This window comes from Diospyros lotus, chromosome 10 (assembly GCF_014633365.1).
Source record: "Diospyros lotus cultivar Yz01 chromosome 10, ASM1463336v1, whole genome shotgun sequence".
Taxonomy (NCBI): Eukaryota; Viridiplantae; Streptophyta; class Magnoliopsida; order Ericales; family Ebenaceae; genus Diospyros; species Diospyros lotus.
Window position 1 is genome coordinate 459,684 of NC_068347.1, and position 19,828 is coordinate 479,511.

At 40.4% G+C, this 19,828-nt stretch overlaps 1 protein-coding gene across 1 annotated transcript; it reads left to right on the forward strand.

Annotated features, from left to right (window-relative positions):
• The first annotated feature begins 182 nt into the window (after positions 1–182).
• Positions 183–19,189, forward strand: LOC127811709 (uncharacterized). Its single transcript, XM_052351842.1, has 9 exons — positions 183–451; positions 3,351–3,412; positions 3,504–3,587; positions 3,697–3,728; positions 3,948–4,029; positions 5,301–5,529; positions 17,689–17,916; positions 18,025–18,317; positions 18,440–19,189. The coding sequence occupies exons 1-9, from the start codon at positions 308–310 to the stop codon at positions 18,798–18,800; spliced, it is 1,515 nt and encodes a 504-aa protein (XP_052207802.1). The 5' UTR covers positions 183–307; the 3' UTR covers positions 18,801–19,189.
• Positions 19,190–19,828: the final 639 nt, after the last annotated feature.

A 19,828-nucleotide genomic window follows, 5' to 3' on the forward strand; every position in this document is an offset into this window, starting at 1 on the left:
AAAACTAAAACTTTGCCTGGTTTGCAAATTACGCTAAGAGTTTGAGGGGTCGGGTAATTTGTCAACCCGCTCTCAGCCCAAAGCCCAAAGGCCGAAGCCCAAAGCCCGAACAAAGCTTTTTCCAAACATTTATATTAATATATAAATATAAATATAACGCATCGGCAGCATAAGAGATTGATAATAACAAAACGCCAACTACAAGTCCAAGAAACCTAACAGCACCCGCCAGCAGAACTTTGGGAATCGTGTGTTTGATGATCGATCGTCCATCCATCCTTGGCCCCTCTGCTGTAGTTCGTCGACCATGGGTTCCAATGGAGGAGGAGGCCGCGGCCAGGGCCAGGGCCAGGATTCGGAGACGATGAGCTTGGAAAAGATCAAACGCCAATTGGCTTCCAGCTCCGGCAGAAATCTCTTGCAGGGTCCTCTTCTCAAGCGATCCGAAACAGTCGGTGCCCTGTTTTCTTTCTTTCTTTCTTTCTTTCTTTCTTCTTCTTCTGCTCGGATTACTACTCCAATTATACTAGAATGGAATCGCTTTCAAACCTTGAGATTTATGCAACTTAATTTTAGTGTTCTCTTCTCTGACCTGATGGAAAACCAGAGATATATAAACAAGTCCATGTATTGGGTAGTCTCGACTTCGACTTCCTGAAGTTCAGCTTTGCTTCAGGGTTTTGTTGTTATTCTAACTTTGTCTGAGTGGAATTCTCATGTTTCTTTAGACTGCCACTGGTAAACATACAATTGACTTTGCTGGTGATGCACTAATCTCCTGGCTTCCCCCGCAAAGAAACAAAAACAGATTCCTTTCCCTCTTTAGCTGGTGCCCTTAAAGTGATCCCTATTAAAGAAATTAGTCCAATTTCTGCGTCTAATTGGAGTTCTATGCCAGATTATCCCAGGACTGTTCTTCTGAAATTGACAAGAAAGAGCTGTTTTACTTTCCCTAAGCATTGTTATCCACATACTGCGGGCGCTCACACACAGGCATATCTTCTCTTCTGCATTGGTCTGTTAAAAATGCATGCATGCTCTAATACACTTCGAAAATAATAGAAACAGCAAGATCTTTCTGTGAAAACTCTCTTCTATCAAACAAAACTGAACTCTCTGATTTATCAAAAAAAAAAATCAACTTGACAAATTCAACGCTTCCCGTTCAAATGATTTTTTTTTTTTTTTTGTGAAAACCATATCAAGCTGTGCCATCTTCCCACACCAAGTTCTCATGCCAAGTTTCTTGCCTCGAAAGGCATTCCATACTTTCGATAGCCATAGTTTTCAACCATTACAAGCTACCATGACAAGCACCATATGATTGAATTGAAGTCATCTTGGCCACTGGGCTGAAGGTTTTCTGATAACCATCTCCATATTTCTAAGCAAGGTCATGAATAGTCTGTCTTGATTCAAACTGACCCATCTTTCTCTTGATCTTGTATACCCACTTGCTTGAGATTGACTACATATCATTAGGTTTTAAAGCAAGATCCCAAGATCTATTTTTTATGAGTGCCTATCTCATCATCCATGACAACATGCTAAGAAAAGATTTTTCTTCTTACTTGGAAGTTGGAACATGGAACACACTCCGAAGTGCAGCGGAGTTGTTCCCATCTTCATCAATCAACACTATCCCCTCCTTTCAACCGAGTGGATAGTGTTCTCAACATTAACAATAACGTCATGACCTTCATATGAGTGAAAGTTTGAAAATTTTGACTCATCACCTATCAAGTGGTAACCACAACCAGCATCCACGATCCAATCGTTGTTGAAGTTGATGACTCCAGCCACGTTGTTCTGTCACAACTTGACCCGAAAAGTTTTCTTGATGTGATCAGGCTTCCTACACCTATAGCATTGAAGAACTTCTTCCTCTATTTGTTTCAAGAGTTGAGTTGGTGTCATCTTCCTCTGAACTTGAATCATCTTTCTTTGCCTTACGTTTCCCTTTGAAATTCTTTTTCTGTTTGGTAAGCAACACACCTGCTTCTTCATCTTTAACTGAAACACTGGTCATTTGCTTGGCCTCAGTTTTGCCTGTCTTCATCCTTGGGGAGAACCAGCAAGGAGAGGCTTTGTTTCCAGCAATGAGAAGACCAGACCTGATGAGCTTTACGCAGCGATTAAAGATGCTAGCCTTGGGGGGAAAAAAAAAAAACTTGAACCGATTAAACAATAGTTGCACACCATCCAAAAACTTGAACCGGAATCTTTCCACTGGTGATAAATCTGTACAGAAATTCTGTACATCCAAGCTTCTGATAGACAATTAACTAAATCTAAAATTAGATCTGAAACAAACAAAAAAATCTAAACCCAGTACCCAAATCAACAATCATCTATTCTAGTAGTGAGAGAAACAAGAGAGCTTTAGATCAGAGTTGGCTCTAATTCCAAGTTGAAAAACACATGCTCTAATACCATACTGAGAGAAACACCCAGAAATAATAGAAGCACCAGGATCTTTATCTGAAATCTCTCTTCTATTGAACAAAACTGAACTCTCTACTCTGATCTATATGAATCTATATAATTGAAAACAATTACCCCTATTTATAGACTAAGGCCTATCTGATAAATATGGAAACAATCAGTTGTAATCTAAAACTAAATCTATGTAGGATTCTTCAATTATCTGAACTTCTGATTTTTACTTGGAATATTATCATGTTCTCAAATATCTGTTCTCTCTGATTGATCAAAAACTCAACTTGATAAATTCAACACAGAGTTGGTAGGAGACTTCTTGCACATTCCAATTCATGTAAGAACCAACTTACCTACACACAGTTTGTCTTGGTACTTTTTTCTGCTATGGTACCCCTATAAGACCATGTATCCTTTTAGGGAATAAGTTGAAGAAAAAGGATACTATTTTTTATATTGTCATTTTAGCTATCTGTACTAGTTTGGATTGGTTGCTAAACAAAATGAGGAAAAAGAATAAGGACTCAAAGTTCCTGAAAGTTCAACGACTTGAACTGAAGTGCTAAAAGCACAAGTCTTGAACTATTGATGATTGAACCTGTGGGCTTAGCACTTTCCAAAACATATTGTCTTATGTGAAAAATCAATTTATAGGGCTTGTAGAAAGTAAGTCAGGAATCTACTTACTTTTTGTTTCACCTTCAATGCGTTGTTATGTATGATGAAGGCGCATGGGGCTTTTGGTAGGCACTATGTGGGGGCCATCAGCAGTAATGTTGTTTGTATATGATGCTGTCTCAATTTCTCAAAGTTGAAAATCTTGTAGCTGATCACTATATTGCTCCTTGTTCTAATGCCTGGCTTCCTTTTTTGTTTTCCCTGGCTTCCTTTTTTGTTTTCCCTCTAAATAGCTGAGGAAATGGAATGAGAGGTGGGTAATCTTAGATCCAACAACAGGGAAAATGGAATACAAGTAAGTTAAAAGTGCATATCAAATGTTTCTCAGCGTTATTCTGTTTCTGAAAATAGATGGCTCTTCAGCTTGCTGCTGTTTCCTTTTTTAGGATTAGGAGAAATGAGCCAACTATCAAGGGATCCATCATATTTAATGCAAATAGCACTATAACGATATCTCCTGTGAACTTCCAGTAAGACCAGTGCTTTTAGATATCCTGCTTTGTATATTCTGTTCAACTAGGGTATTCTTTATGAGTTTACATAATTATTAATTTAATTTTTTTTGATTTTTTGCTTCAGTGGGCTACCTAAGTATGATGGGTGCTGTTTCTGTATCCACATTCATTTACTTCCCTTTTATCATTATTTTTCCTTTCCTAATTTTTATCGTACATCTTATTTAATATTTATTTTTGCCAGTGGAGGGGGCAGGGTGTGGGGAAAGGGAATGATGTGGAATGGGGAAAAGGGAATGACGTGGAATGCTTAAATTACATTTTGTTAAATTTGTAAATGCTAAGACTTTCATGATCCTTAACTATGCTGCTTAGATATTGGGACACCACAGAGGAAGGATTATTTCCTTTGCGCCGAAACTCCTGGTGCAGCAAGAGCTTGGGTGTCAACTTTGCAGTAAGTTGTTTTAGGCTTTCCTATGTAAAGTGCTTCGGTAAATTATTTTTGAACTTGATTATATTTATCTTATATTATATTTCTTCCATCATGTTGTTATTCGATAGAGATTTGCTATGTCTTGTGTGGCCCCTATCTAGTGCCTGGGCAGGTCACCATGGAAAGTAAACATGTTAACTTATGCTTGAATACCAAGTTTTACATAATTTGGATATTTCCCCCTCTGGGTTTCTCTTTCTGTCATAGGTTGCCATCTTTTTGCTATTTTTCTTTTCTCTATTTTTGTTCTATGAGCAGGACTTAGTTATAATTGTGAAAAATTAATGTTCGTGACCTTTTCATTAGAAAATGAGCAAGAATAGCTAGTGGCTAAGGGCTTGCTGCCCCATCCTCTAGTTAATGAGTTTGAATCCCCATTGGTTGCCCATGTGTGGGCACCAAAATCGTGTATCAAACAGTCGCTTGACATGTCTCCACTTATTTATCTGGAGGTGATTGTTATTAACAAAGTAACCATTACTTAACATTTGATTGTTTGATTTCTTTGGACTGAGATATCACTTTCAGGTGAGATGCTGTTTCTTTCTATTTGAATTCTTCTTGTTTCAGGGTTTCATTGCCAGAACAACTGCATTTGTTGTTCTTTACCCTAAAGATGCTCTATTTTCCATTCGTACACAATACAGAGGTTGATTGACATGTAAAGCAACTTGAATTCAAGTCCCCCTAAGTTATACATCAAAGCAAAAAAAAAGAAAAACAGAACCAAAAAATTAATAAATTGCCTTATGGTACAACAGTGGCTGCCACTGGCATTCCCATGTTCTGGGAATGCTTTTTTGGGGCTTCTTCCCTTTGAGTCCCTGTATCTCCAGTCTGGCATTCCCATGTTTTGTTGCACATGATATAGACATATATATTTATATACAGATTTATTCCTTTCTCCTCGATGTGCATTCTAAGCCCTTTTGCGGTGGACAAATCTTCTCTACCAGAAACCAGATATTCTAATATTTCTGCCTTGCATGGTGCAAAAGAGCTAAATTTAATTGAATACTTGAATGTCTTCAACAGGATGGTGAGATATCTTCTTGTTTTAGATCTCTTTTTCTTCTTTAATATGTAGTACGTTTTTTCTTTTCCATTCTCATGCTCCCATTGCACTTATATTTAACTGCTTCAAGGACTATTTAGCTGCAAAATTCCCTTCATCCTGTAATTGTTGTGTTTGCAATTTGACTTGTATGTTTATTACCTTGAAAAAAAAACAGTGCAACACAGTTGGTTCTGAAGGCACATAAAGAGGCTGTCAATTCTTTGAGTGGGAACGGTTCTGCAGAACTAGGATCAGTCGCAACTGTAGTTGCTGCTGCTAATTCAACAGCCCTGGAAGCTTCCAAAGAAATTGAGGCAGCAATGCAGATTGCCATGAAGAATGCTTTAGGAGCAATGATGAATAGACCAACTGATGGTCCAATAAATGATCTCACAATCATGATGGTAAGCATATTTCTTCTGATTCACATGTGTGTTGTTTTTAAGCTTTTCCTCCTTTTTTTAACACTATTGACTTATAGCATAGAAAAAGGCTGAATTCTAGAGTAAATAAGGATACAGGTTCAAATCACACAATTCAAACGTTATTTTGTGGGATTGCTGCTGGGTTTCTGGTTTCTTGGAATATTTTATGTAAGTCTGCTTTAGCAAGTGCTTCAGAATTCACAAGATACTACTTAAAATTCTTGTACAAACTGTTATTTACTGAAAAGGTCTTATAGGTGAAGGCAGTGTGAACACTTATATATACTGCTAAAAAAATCAAAGTCTCGTATTGTCTTGATTTCAAAGGCTTTCCAGATGATTGTTTGGTGGATTTAAGGTGATGAGAGTTTGCAAGACAAGAAATTGAAGTAACATATGACTGTTCTATGGTTTCTAGGTAAGGAAGGGTTGGGAACTTGGGATTAATTTGATGTATGAGGCCCATGTTTGGTGGAATTATAGAACATGGTTGAAGCAAGTTGGCATCAACTTGTCAAGACCCTATGATGAATCGAGGGTAATTTGGTCTTTTGATGTGTAGAGTTGGTAGCGGTTAGTGGTTAGAGGCTGTTAGTAAGCGGTTAAAAGCTGTTAGCGGTAACTGTTAGTTGTTAGCTTCTGTTAGAATTGTAACAGCCCACGATTGGCGCTTAGGAGGAACTATAAAAGCCTCCCGATTGAATGAGAAAGGAGGAACGAATTCCATAACAACAATCTGACACACTGTCTCTCTCTCTCTCTCTCTCGACTTCTCTCCCCCTGAATTCTCAGTTCTCTACTCTCCCCCTTCGTTCTTTCCCTTTCCCACCTTTCTCAACCCTAATTCTTCTCTCACGAGAAGAAATTCCCTCACCAGGACACGAGGTCCTAACAGTTTGGTATCATAGCACCATTCCTTGGCAAAGATTTGGAATCGTTCAGCGACAGCAATGGTGGATGGAACGAGAATGAAGCAAATGGAGTCGCAACTCCTACAGGTGACCACCTCGATGTCAGAATTGCAGAATCAAGTCGGCGTGATGGAAGACTCGATGGAGAAGAGGCTGGAAACGACGATCAACCAGATGCGCGCGGAAAGAGTGCAGACACGCGCTGAGATAGGCAACCTGTGTGAGGAGGTTAGCTGTCAGATTCACGGCCAGATCCAATCTTCATGCTGATGTTCGGCCGTTACAACTCGATGAGAATGTCACCTGATTTTCTTGAAGGGAGAGGACCGATCTAGTCCTGCCAAGACTTGGACCAGGCCTTAGAACAACGGATTCCATGGAATTTGAGCCAGAACCAGCCAGCAGTGGAGACATGTTCGAGGAACAACTGCCTGGCCGGAGGCAGGCTGTGCAGGCTGCTCAGCCTCAACCTCATTTTCCAATGCCAAAATTGTATCTACCGTTGTTCGAGGGACACAATCCACGATGGTGGATCCAATGGTGTGAGAAGTTGTTTGCACTATATCAGATTCTAGAGCATCAGAAGATAACCTTAGCTTCAGCTTACTTAAACAATGTGGCAGATTCATGGTTCCAGAGCTGGAACAGTTCACCAACGGACAGCTGGCCTGACTTTGTGGAGGAATTCTGTGCCAGATTCGGAGATTGGAATTTGGCCGACATAGTGGAAGAATTCAATAAGTTGAGGCAGGAAGGGGCTGTTCAGCAATATCAAGAAAGGTTCGAAGAATTTAAGTCCCTCATGCTCACATTGGATCCGGGTTCGAGTGAGCCTTATTTCGTTTCGAGTTTTATTAGCGGCTTGAATGATGATCTCAGGCCGGTAGTTAAAATGCAGCAACCAAAGTCTGTTAAACAGGCTGCGGAAAGTGCCCAACTGCAGGAGATGTTGGTGGAAGCCCTACTAAAAAAGCAGAAAATTTCTTTTCAAGGCAGTCAGGTGGCCTTCAACCATGGGGGGAGTAAAGACTTGGTGAAGTTCGGTCAAGGTTTGAAAGGCAATGTGATTCCACCTGCAACAGTGGGAACTCAGCCAATGGGAGGCCAATCTGGAACTTTTGAACAGCAAAGGCAAGCTGGTCAGTGTTACAAGTGTGGAGATCGGTATGTACCGGGGCACCAATGTCGAAAACTACTACTAATGTTGGAGGGAGGCAAGGAGATAGTTACGTTAGATGAAGCTCTGGAAGAGGAAGAGATTGCGGTGGAAGAAACAAGAGATGGTGAGATCTCTTTACATGCATTGCGAGGATTGGTGAACAGTAAGACTATTAAGGTGGAAGGGAAGGTTAGGAACCATAAGTTGATGATCCTGATTGGAAATGGAAGCATGCATAGTTTCTTAGACGAAAAGACAGCTAAGAAGCTGGGATGCACAGCCACCAACACGCAGCCACTGACAGTGCAGTGGCCAATGCATAAAATATGATAAGTAGATTGGCTTGTATGAATTTTCGTTGAGAGATGCAAGAGGAAACGTTTGTGACAGACTTGAGGTTGTTGAGGCTTGGAGGCTACAATGTGGTATTGGGAGTCGATTGGATGAAAAAGATCAGTTCCATCAGCTTCAATTTCAACAAGCTGGAGGTAACTATTACTAAAGAGGGAAGGGCAGTGACCTTGGTGGGGAGTACGGTCGCGGGGTCGTGCAAGATCATAACGGGAAGAGGCTGCAGAGGCTGTTAAAATTGAAGCTGAACCAGGTGGCACAATTGTTCTCGTTGCAGGCCATTGAGGATGAGGAGGAGATTCAGCTGTGGATGACAGTCAGCAGTCCGGTTCAGTCTTTATGGCTGGTACATGAATCCGACTCTTTGCATAATCTATTGGAAGAGTTTAAGGATATCTTTGCGGAAACCTTGTCTTTGCCTCCCCAACGTGCATTTGATCATGCTATTCCGCTTAAACCTAATTCGAAACCTGTCAATATTCAGTCCTACAGATATCCACCTAAACAAAAGACTAAAATTAAAAACCTTGTCAAAGAGATGTTGCAACAGTCTATTATCCAATCTAGCCATAGTCCATTCGCTTCTCCCATCCTTCTCGTCAAAAAGAAAGACGGATCATGGTGATTTTCCATTGACTATCGCCAATTGAACACCATAACCGTTACAGATAAATTTCCTATACCTATAATTGAAGAGCCCCTAGATGAGCTTAAACATGCAACTATTTTATCCAAACTTGACCTTCGGGCGGGTTACCATCAAATTCAAATGAGACCGAATGACATCCACAAAACAACTTTTCAGACACACCAAGGGCACTATGAGTTCAACATCGTACCCTTTGGTTTAACAAATGCCCTCGTAACCTTCCAATTCTTGATGAACCAAGTCTTTGAGCCTTTTCTACGTAAATCTTCTTTGATGACATCCTGATTTACAGTCCAACTTTTAGCCAACATCTCAGCCATCTCCAGGTTGCATTTGAGATCCGTCAGCTCAACCAATTATATGTGAAGAAGTCAAAGTGTGCCTTCACATAAAAGCAAGTTGAGTACTTGGGGCATATCATTTCAGCCCAAGGAGTGAGTATGAACCCCAAAAAGGTGGCTGCGATGCTAAATTGGCCTAGGCCAACCAACGTGAAGGCGGTGCGGGGATTCCTAGGGTTAACGGGGTACTATCGGCATTTTGTGCAAAATTATGGGATTATTAGCAGACCCTTAACCAAATTGTTGGAAAAGGATAATTTCCAATGGAACCCACAAGTGGAGGAATCATTTAAGAAGTTGAAGAAAGCAATGAGTGAGGCCCTTGTTTTGGCCTTACCCGATTTCTACCAACCCCTTGTATTGGAGACTAATGCGAGCAGTGTGGGTGTGGGGGTTGTTCTTATGCAAGGGGGCCAACCTATAGCTTATCTCAGTCAAGCCTTAGCTCCCAATCATGTGGGACTAAGTGTCTACGATAAGGGATTGCTAGCGATACTGATAGCGGTGGAGAAATGGCAGCATTATTTGGAGAATGGGACCTTTGTGATACACACGGATCATGGGAGTTTGAAGTTTCTCCTACAACAGAAACTACAAACCAGCTGCAGCGGAAAGGAATGAGTAAGTTAATGGGATTAGACTGTACAATTCAATATAGAAGAGGAAAGGATCATGTAGCAGCAGATGCGTTGTCCTGGTCTTTGGAGAAGGGAACTGTTACAGCCATTTCAACAGTTGTTCTGGACTGGATGCAGGAGGTGACAACGAGTTATTCCTCAATGGAATGGAATAAGAAGCTGCAAGAACAACTATTGATTGACCTTGCTATAAATTGGGGTATTCTATGTCTAACGGGCTAATTAGATTTCGTTGTAAATTGGTTATTGGGACTGAGGACAACTTAAATCCAAAATTTTGCAAGCCTTACATGGGTCACCGATGGGGGGCCATTCAGGTATAAGGAATACATACCACAAAGTCAAACAGCTATTCTTCTAGCCCGGTCTTAAAAGGAGTGTACAAGAGTATGTAATGTCGTGTGATGTGTGCCAGGGTTGTGAACATTAGTCTGTGGTGACACCGGAGTTGTTGCAACCTTTAGAATAACTGGAACAAGCCTGGGTTTGTCTTTCCATGGATTTCATAGAGGGGGCCAAGATCGGAGGGTAAAGAGTGTGTGTTGGTGGTGGTAGATCAGTTCACTAAATTCGCCCACTTTATAGGTCTTTCTCATCCGTTTACGGCACAAGAAGTGGGAAGAGTTTTTTTGGACTAGGTAATCAGCTTGCATGGTGTGTCATGAACCATAGTATCCAATCGAGATAAAGTTTTCACTAGCCTTATGTGGTAGGACTTATTCAAGTCATTGGGAGTTCATTTGCACATGTCCATGGCTTATCATCCGGAAATGGACAGCCAAACGGAGCAGGTTAACTAGTGTCTAGAGGCCTATCTACGTTGCCTTTGTGTTGCTTAGCCCAAGGCCTAGCACAAGTGGCTTTCCCTTGCACAATGGTGGTACAATTTGTGCTACCATAGTTCTATTTGAATGTCTCCTTTTCAAGCCCCATATGGCTATAAGCCTCCCCACCTTCCGACCACACTACTGCCTTCCTCGGTGGCTATTGTTGATGACTACTTACAGTAGCAACAGGAAGTGTTGTAGGTGCTACGAAGGGAGTTGGTTGCGGCCCAACACAGGATGAAGCAATTTGCTAACTATATGCATAGTGAAAGGGAGTTTTCAATAGGGGATATGGTTTACCTAAAGCTAAGACACTCCTATCAATACGCTCATACTCACAATCAAGCATCCAAGCTCAACCCTAAGTTTTTTGGGCCTTTTCCCATTGTGGCAAAGTTTGGAATTGTTGCTTATAAGCTACAGCTGTCGGCCTTATCCCACATCCATCCAGTATTCCATGTCTCATTGCTCAAGAAGTTGGTGGGAGCGCAGCCGGTTTCCCTTACTCTACCGAATCTTATTTCAGAACCTCTTCCTCTGGCTGAACTGGCCTTCATATTGGATAAGCAGGTGATCTGTAAGTATGGGGCTCCTCTTATGTAGGTGATGGTTCAATAAACCCATCTCCATCCCAATAACAACACGTGGGAATTTCTTCTTGATCTGCTACAACAGTTCCCACAGGTGGCCAGGCTTATTTCCCTTTCTTGAGGACAAGAAAGTTCTCAATGAGGGATGTGAAGTTTAGAAAAAGAGAGAGAAACCCTAGTTGGAGGAAATTTGCTGTCTTAAACTAATAGACTGTACACCTATATATATACAAATACTAAATGGGCCATAGGCCACAAGCCCTAACATAAAACTGACCCTACGTGTAATATACACACATAACTATCATCTCTATATACAACTCAACATTTCCTCTCAAGCTGGAGTATATATATCATATGCACCAAGCTTGTTACAAATATACCCAATTCGAAGACCCCTGAGAGATTTAGTAAAGACATCTGCTAACTGGTCATTTGAATTGACAAAATCTGTGATAATACAACCAGGAAAAATCTTCTCTCGGATGAAGTGACAATCTATCTCGATATGTTTGGTCCTCTCATAAAAGACTGGATTGGAGGCAATATGTAATGCAGCTTGATTATCGCAAATTAACCTCATCTGTGATATCTCTCCAAATTTGAGCTCCTGAAGCAATTGTTTTAACCAGATAAATTCACACGTTGCCAAGGCCATAGTATGATATTCTGCTGCTGCACTTGACTTTACAACAACATCCTACTTTTTATTTTTCCAAGATACTAAGTTTCCTCCAACTAGAACACAGTATCTTGAAGTAGATCGTCTATCAGATGGAGAATCTGCCCAATCAACGTCAGAATATCCAATTGCCTAAGTATGACCTTTGTCCTCATACAATAGTCCTTTACTTGGAGCTCCCTTAATATACCTGAGAATCCAAACACCCGCATCCCAGTGGCTATCACAAGGAGACTATAAAAACTGATTGACAACACTATCTAAGAAAGAAATGTCAGGTTGAGTGATAGTGAGATAATTAAGTTTTCCAACCAGCCTAGGGTATCTCTCAGGATCTACAAGAGAGGCTCCCTTTGTCCTGGTAAAAGCTTTACATTAGGGTTCATAGGAGAATCTATAGCGTCGAACCACCGTATATCCCACACTCTCACTCAATCCCTCAAGAATACACAAAACTCACATGAAAATGACAAAATAGAAATAGTAAAGAATAGAACAACACACACACAAAGAAGACAAAGAGTTTATCCTAGTTTGGATCACCTTAGGACCGGTGACCCTATGTCCATACTGAAACTAAGGGCTATGGCTTCCACTATCTTGAATCACAATCGACATATTGCACATGCAGCTCTTAATCGAGCTATTCTTTCAGAGATTACAAAGGCTAAGGCTAGACTATTCTCTTTCACAGTATATGAAAGTTAAAATGATTTAGAATTAAAAAAAAAAAAACTTAACCCCGGCCAGCTATTTATAGAATATAGAGGTAGGTATTACAAGAAACAACCAAACAGCCAGTAGTTACTGTTAATTGGTAGTTACCGTTATAAACATCTAACTACATTTAATAACCGAGCTTCATAAGGCTTGATTTCTTCTAGTCTTTAGATATTTTTGTGTTATAGGACTAATCTTAGGCAAACTCTAACATATAGGCTTACAAGGCTTACAATCAAGCATCTCGGTTTTTTCCAGAATATCTAACACATTCTTTCGCTGAGAGATAACTACTCCAGAATTGGACTGAGCAACTTGTATGCCAAGAAAGTACTTAAGTAACCCCAAGTCTTTAGTCTGAAAATGATGAACAAGATGTTTCTTCAGCTGGACAATACCATCTTGATCATCACCTGTAATGACAATATCATCCACATAAATAACCAAGTATATATACCTCATTTGTGATGTGTGTTAGTAGAAAATCAAATGATCAGACTCACTGCGAGTCATACCGAATTCCTAATATCAGCACTGAAGCGATCAAACAAAGCTCGCGAAGACTATTTCAACCCATATAGTGAGGGATGGAGTTTACAACCAAACCAAACTCCCCTTGAGCAACAAACCCAGGAGGTTACTCCATATAAATCTCCTCTTGAAGCTCACCATGTAAAAAGGTATTCTTAATGTCCAACTGATACAACGGCCAATGGCGCATAGTGACGATAGAGAGAAACAAACGCATAGGGGACATTTTAGCCACGAGAAAAAAAGTGTCACCATAGTCGAGACCATAAACCTAGGTATACCCCTTGGCAACCAAATGGGCCTTAAGCTGATCAATCTGCCCATCAAGACCAACCTTGACAATATAGATCCACCAACAACCGACAAGAGATTTCCCGGGGGGTAATAGAACCAAATCCCAAGTATCATTGGAATGCAAAGCAATCATCTCATCTACCATTTGCTTGTTGCCACCCCGAATCAAAAAGTGTCTTACTAATAGTCTTGGGAACATAAACAGAGGATAAGGAAGAAACAAAAGCAGTAAAAGGGGAAGACAAATGATGATAACTAAGAAAATTATAAATGGGATGAAGATTTCATGTAGAACGGGAACATTTCCGAATGGCAATGGGAAACTGATCTTCAAGAGTTAGGGTCGCAACAGGTGGAGACGTTGGGGCAAGATGTGAGGCAGTAGGAGTTGGTGGTGCAAGAGGAGATGTTGGAGAATGCTTAATAACAACGTCAAGACCAGCATGAGACCGAGTCTGAGAACGCCAATGATAAACATGTAAGGGGGTAGAAGAGGGAATAGGGATGGCCTCGAAAATGGGATGACACTCAGAATGGGGCGAAGAATAGAAATGAGACGAGTTAAAGAATGTAACATCAACAAAAAGAAAATAGCGGCGGGTGTCAGGAGAAACACTTATAACCTTTTTGAAGTCGGGAGTAACCAAGAAAAATGCACTTAATGAACCGAGTAGACAATTTATCCTAACTATGAGACATGTTATGGACAAAGCAGGTGCAACCAAAAAAGAGAGAGAGAGGAATTTTGTGCTGAAGAACAGAGGAAGGCATCCTGTTAATGAGATAGCAAGTAGTGAAGATAGCATCAGCCCAAAAACGAAAGGGAATATAATGGTGTAAAAGAAGGGTGCGAGCAGTTTCAATCAAATGTTTATTTTTACGCTCAGCAATCCCATTTTGCTGTGGTTTATAAGCACAAGATGACTGATTTAAGATCCTCTGAGAAGACATAAATGTAGTAAAGGGGGGAGAAAAATATTCAGGGGCATTGTCACTGTGCAATACTTGAACTGATGTATAAAATTGTGTTTTGATTTTAGCACAAAAAGATTCAAAAACTGAGAATAACTCAAAATGATTTTTCATTAAATATAGGGTAAATTATATGAAACCCCCCCTGCATTTAGGGTCATATGCAACTTACCCCCCCTGTGCTTTCGATTGCATCAAAAAGCCCTGTTACACTTTCAAAATGTTGCAATCAGCCACAATTTATTGTTATTTTACATAATTTTGTACAATAATCTACATACAAAATACATAATTCTACATACATAATTTTAATATATCAAAAAAATACAGAATTTTGCATTAATTAACCAGTAGATTGCACAAATTTATGTAAAATAGCAGCAGATTGTGGCTGATTGCAACATTTTGAAAGTGTAAGGGGTTTTTTTGATGCAATCAAATGTACAAGGGGGTAAGTTACACATGACTCTAAGTGTAGGGGGGTTTCATATAATTTACCCTTAAATATAACCAAGTGCAACGAGAATAATCGTCGATGAACGTTACAAAATATTGAAAACCCAAAACAAACACAACACAACTAGGACTCCAAACATCGGAATGAACTAAAGTAAACGGGGACACAAACCAATTATTGACACGCTTTGAAAAAGAAGTTCTAGACTGTTTCCTAAGTTGACAAGACTTACAATGAAAAGACGACAAACTAGATAGACGGGGGACCATCTTTTGAAATTTGGTCAAATTAGGATGTCCTAAATGGTTGTGGAGAAGAGCAGGAGACTCGGTTACTGAGCAAGAAACAGGAGAAGCAGGACGGTTGAGGTGATAGTGACCCTGCAACTCACATCCGACGCCAATCATCTGTCCCGTACCGCGATCCTAGATAATAACAGAATTGTCATCAAAGGTGATAGAACAATTTAAGGCACGTGTAAGTTTACTGACAGAGACAAGATTAAAAGGACAATGAGAAAGATAAAGGACAAAATCTAAAGGTAGAAAAGGTAAGGGTTTAGCAGTGCCAACAACTTTAGCAACCACTTTGGAACCATTGGCTAAAGTCATAGAATGTAAATAAACAAAACTAGTAAAATGAGAGAACAGATGGGGATTACCAGATATATGGTTAGAAGCACCTAAGTCCAAGACCTATGGTCCTAAAAAGGATGACTGAACAAGACAGGTAGTGGGGTCATCGAAGTGGGCAATAGAGGCAACTATGGATGAGGACTGTTGGGATGTCTTATACTTGAGATACTCTTTATAGTCAACCCCAATGAGAAGTAAAGAGTTCGATGGGTGTCCATCAAAAGATCGAGAACTATCAACATGAGCAACATTAGCACGAGGAAGGCGGCCATGCAACTTATAACACTATTCCTTAGTATGCCCCCATTTGTGACAGTAGTTACACTTGGGGCATTTGCCCCGATTACCGCCACGATCTCCTCCCTATTCTCCATTACTCTAAACCTGCAAAGCCATAACTAAATGATCACCTGTGGAAGAGGCAGTCATTGTAGGAACAGAGGAAACCCGGAGAAGACGGGAATACACTTCATCCATTGTAGGGACAGTGGGACTGGCAAGGATTTAGTTAGGAACAGGAGCAAGCTCAGGACCAATGGTAGCAAGAATTCAAACCATGAAGAACTTATCTCTCTGAGCAGGATCCTCTACAGCAGTCTTACCAACAGATAAAATGGAGTTATATTCAGCCTTAATAGAAGCTATCCAACCTAGAAAATCTGGAAGAGTCAAACCCTATTGTCTTAAATTAATCAAATTAGACACCACTGAATACAAGCGTTGGATGTCATTTGTATAGAGAGCCTTGGCCTAAGTTCACAATTCACAGCAAGTGGTATAGTTGGTATAGATTGGGTAAAGAGATGGATCAATCGAGTACCACAGGAAACTGCACAACAGAGCATCAACTTTCATCCACTCAGTTTTGTTTATGGTCACATCCTCAAACTTGGTAGTCAGATGATCCTTTAAACCTTGACCCATACACCACAGTTCAACAGCCTTAGACTGAGAGATACAATTGAAACTACCCATTATTTTTCAGTAGCGATGGTTGGAGAGGGAGACAAGATACCAGAGAATGAGCCAAATTTACTAGTACCTGACATGTCGGATCAAAGGGAGCCCTACAAGATCAAAAAATCTGAGACAAAAGGGGGTTAAAATAAGCCAAAAAGAAAGGCTAGATGATCCAAAACAGCACAAAAAACGGAGTGGCAGAGGCTTGTTGGAGCACCGACGAAGGTGGATGGCGACAGGCAGCAGATGATGACGAAACCACCGAGATCGAGATGGACTAAGGGAGACGAGTCCAACGGTGGTGATGGCGTCATGATCGAAGCACCGAAGAGAGAGATTGGAGCAAAAACGTCTCAACACACAGGTATGATGGGCAGCGCGTGGTGGCGGCAATGGTGGCGAGGCTCCTAGGGTGGGCTGATCTGAGGCCGGCGAACACAACTGCGACGGTGGTGCGAGCAATCAGTGGCCGGAAAGAAGGCCAACTGTTCAAATCTGCGGGAAACCCTTCATCTTCTCAGGTGCTTGACAACAACGAGAAGCGAGTGTGACGACACAATAGGTGGCAGCAGTCATTGGCGACTGTGATGGGGGTGGTGGTGGCTGGAACTAGGGTTTGTGTTTTGGTTCTAATACCATGTGAAGCTTAGAAAGAGAGAGAAACCCTAGTTGGAGGAAATTTTTTGTTTCTTAAATTAGTAGACTGTACATCTATATACACAAATACTAAACAAACGGGCCATGGGCCCTGACATAAAACTGACTCTAGGTGTAATATACACACATAACTATCATCTTTATATACAACTCAACAGGGAGGTAATTGTCAGGACCCTATGATGAATCAAGAGAGTGATTTGGTCTTTCGATGTGTAGAGTTGGTAGCAGTTAGTAGTTAGAGGCTGTTAGTAGGCGGTTAAAAGTTGTTAGCGGTAACTGTTAGTTGTTAGCTTCTGTTAGAATTGTAACAGGCCAATTCTCAGTTCTCGGTAACAATCTGACACGCTCTCTCTCTCTCTCTCGACTTCTCTCCCTCCAAATTCTCAGTTCTCTGCTCTCCCCCTTTGTTTCCCTTTCCCACCTTTCTCAACCCTAATTCTTCTCTCACGAGGAGAAATTCCCTCACCAGGACAGGAGGTCCTGACACAACTAACTTAGGTTTAGGTGTTAAGTTGAAGACCAAAAGCTAAAGGCAAGGGTTGGCCTTCCTTCTGTGGTTGGGCTTTGGATGTATGTCAGAGCATGAGATGGAGATACAGGCTGAATATGCATAGCTGGCATTTATGATCACTGTATGTAGTTTAGCCCTGTGGTGCACAACTGAACATGTCAACCTTCAAAGTTATTCAACGACCTCCTTGCAGTTTGTAGTGATTTTTATTTTATTTTGTAAATATTGTTATTACTATTATTTTGAGCAGGAGACATTGAGAGTCAAGGATGAAGAGCTGCAAAATTTGGCTAGGGATATCCGCACTAGGGATTCAACCATAAAAGAGATTGCAGAAAAACTATCTTCAACTGCTGAGGCTGCTGAGGCTGCTGCATCTGCTGCTTATACAATGGATGAACAAAGGAGAATTGCTTGTGCTGAGATTGAGCGCTTAATGAGGGACTCACAAAAGCAGTTAGAATCTTATACACTGAAGGTGCCAATAAATTCTCATCTTTGTAATGTTTTACTGTGAATTATCTGAAACAATTTAATAAACTGTTCTTGGTATTTATTAATATATGGCTGACAATTATATTTGTAGCTAAGAGAGTCTGAAGAAAAGGTGGCAATTCTAAGTAAGGAAAGAGATCAACTAATTAAGCAGAGAGAGACTGCTATTCAGGAAGCACATTTGTGGCGTTCTGAGCTTGCAAAAGGTAGAGAGCAAGTTGTGATATTGGAAGGAGCTGTTGTTAGGTCTGAGGAAAAAGTCAGGGTTGCAGAGGCAGATGCTGAAGCTAGAATAAAGGAAGCGGAACAAAAAGAAGCACGTGCTTTAAAGGAGAAACAAGAGCTTCTCGCATATGTGAATGCATTACAAACACAACTTCAAAGGTTTTACCTTCTCACCTGTCCCAATATTAGAATGCCTATACATGTCTGTGCGCTTTATGCATTACTTTTTATCTTCATATTTGTGAATGAACTGCTTAGATCCACCATATTCCTGTTAACAGACAGAAGGCTGATACAAAGCAAGTTTTTGAGGAGAAGACGGAATCCAGTTCAGACAATGCTAATGCCCCACCATTGACAAAGCATGTGAATCCGTCTGAGGATGTGGATAAAGCATGTCTGAGTGTTTCTAGAGCAATTCCAGTCTCCGGGGAGAGTGTAGTCCACTTATCAGTGGATCAAGCCAATATCAGCTCCACCGGAGATGGTGAGTGGAGCGACATTCAAGCAACAGAAGCAGGGATAGCTGATGTCAGAGAAGTTGCTCCACAGACTGAAGGGAGAAGCTTGGACATAGCTGTGGTTGGCCAACCAGTTAACAATCACCATGAGCAAGCAGTGCACTCCTCCCATCAGCCTTAATATTTCACCTCCTCCTATACCCAGAAGGCAGACATCTTCATATGATATGGCTAGTGAGGAGGCACCATTGGAGTCACTAAGAAATTGTGAGCTTTCTAGGTGCACCTTTTGAGTTCCTTGTCCGGTACTTGATTCATGATTAGGCTATATAATCAATGTTGTGATGTTTTATTTTTATTTTATTTTTTTTAGGTGGGGGGGTCCCTTCTTTATTGTCCAAGGGAAATATGAAATTTCTGAAATTTGTTGGGATAATTCAGATTGTACAGTTCAACTCAGCTACGTGGAAAAGGCATGACTGATTCATAATTTTGATTATTTGTAGCAAGTTAACTGGAAAATTTTATAATCAATCAAGGTTATAAGGAACACATTTCTTATCAATCACAGTTTCTCTCTCTCTCTCTCTCTCTCTCTCTCTTCTGCTTCTTCCTTCTTCCCAGCAGAATATTAATGAAGGAATTCTCCATTTGTTTGATCAGCTAACTCTCTCTCTCCCCTTCCTTTTCGATTGGTTGCTTGTTGCAGCCGTAATGGACTTCCGTCTCATCGATGGAGACCATCTCAACAGAGTCTCCACCTTCCTCAACCCAAATCTTTCCATTCTTCCCTCTCCTTAATTCCCCTACTGCTTGTATACATAACATGGTTTTGTTTGTCTAACGAATAGTATTAAATTGACTAATTTTAAAATATTCAAGTATTAAACAGAGAAGGGAAAAGTGGAGAATGAAACAATGCTTACTAACATCACAGACATACCTTTTTATAGACAATAATTCCTTTCATATAATTTTAAAATGATAAAAACTGAAAGGATTTTTGGGCAAGTCTTTAATGATTCCTGATGAATTTGAAATGATTCCTAATGGAATGCCCGACAAGATTCCTGTGTTCTGCTAATCATTTAAAAAATGAAATATTAATTTTTTAATATTTTCATAGCAATATGCCATTGTTGTTGATGGGTCTTGAGTTCTTCTCTAGTAAAACATCTATCATAGTGTCAACTAAATTCTCTATTTTCA

What these genes read in the sequence shown, in the direction of transcription:
- LOC127811709 (XM_052351842.1), top strand. Translation starts at nt 308, where the DNA reads ATGGGTTCCAATGGAGGAGGAGGCCGCGGCCAGGGCCAGGGCCAGGAT. An exon ending in TTCTCAAGCGATCCGAAACA is followed by an intron (nt 452 to 3,350) that starts GTCGGTGCCCTG and finishes CCCTCTAAATAG; the next exon opens with CTGAGGAAATGGAATGAGAG. An exon ending in TAGAATCTTATACACTGAAG is followed by an intron (nt 17,917 to 18,024) that starts GTGCCAATAAAT and finishes TTATATTTGTAG; the next exon opens with CTAAGAGAGTCTGAAGAAAA.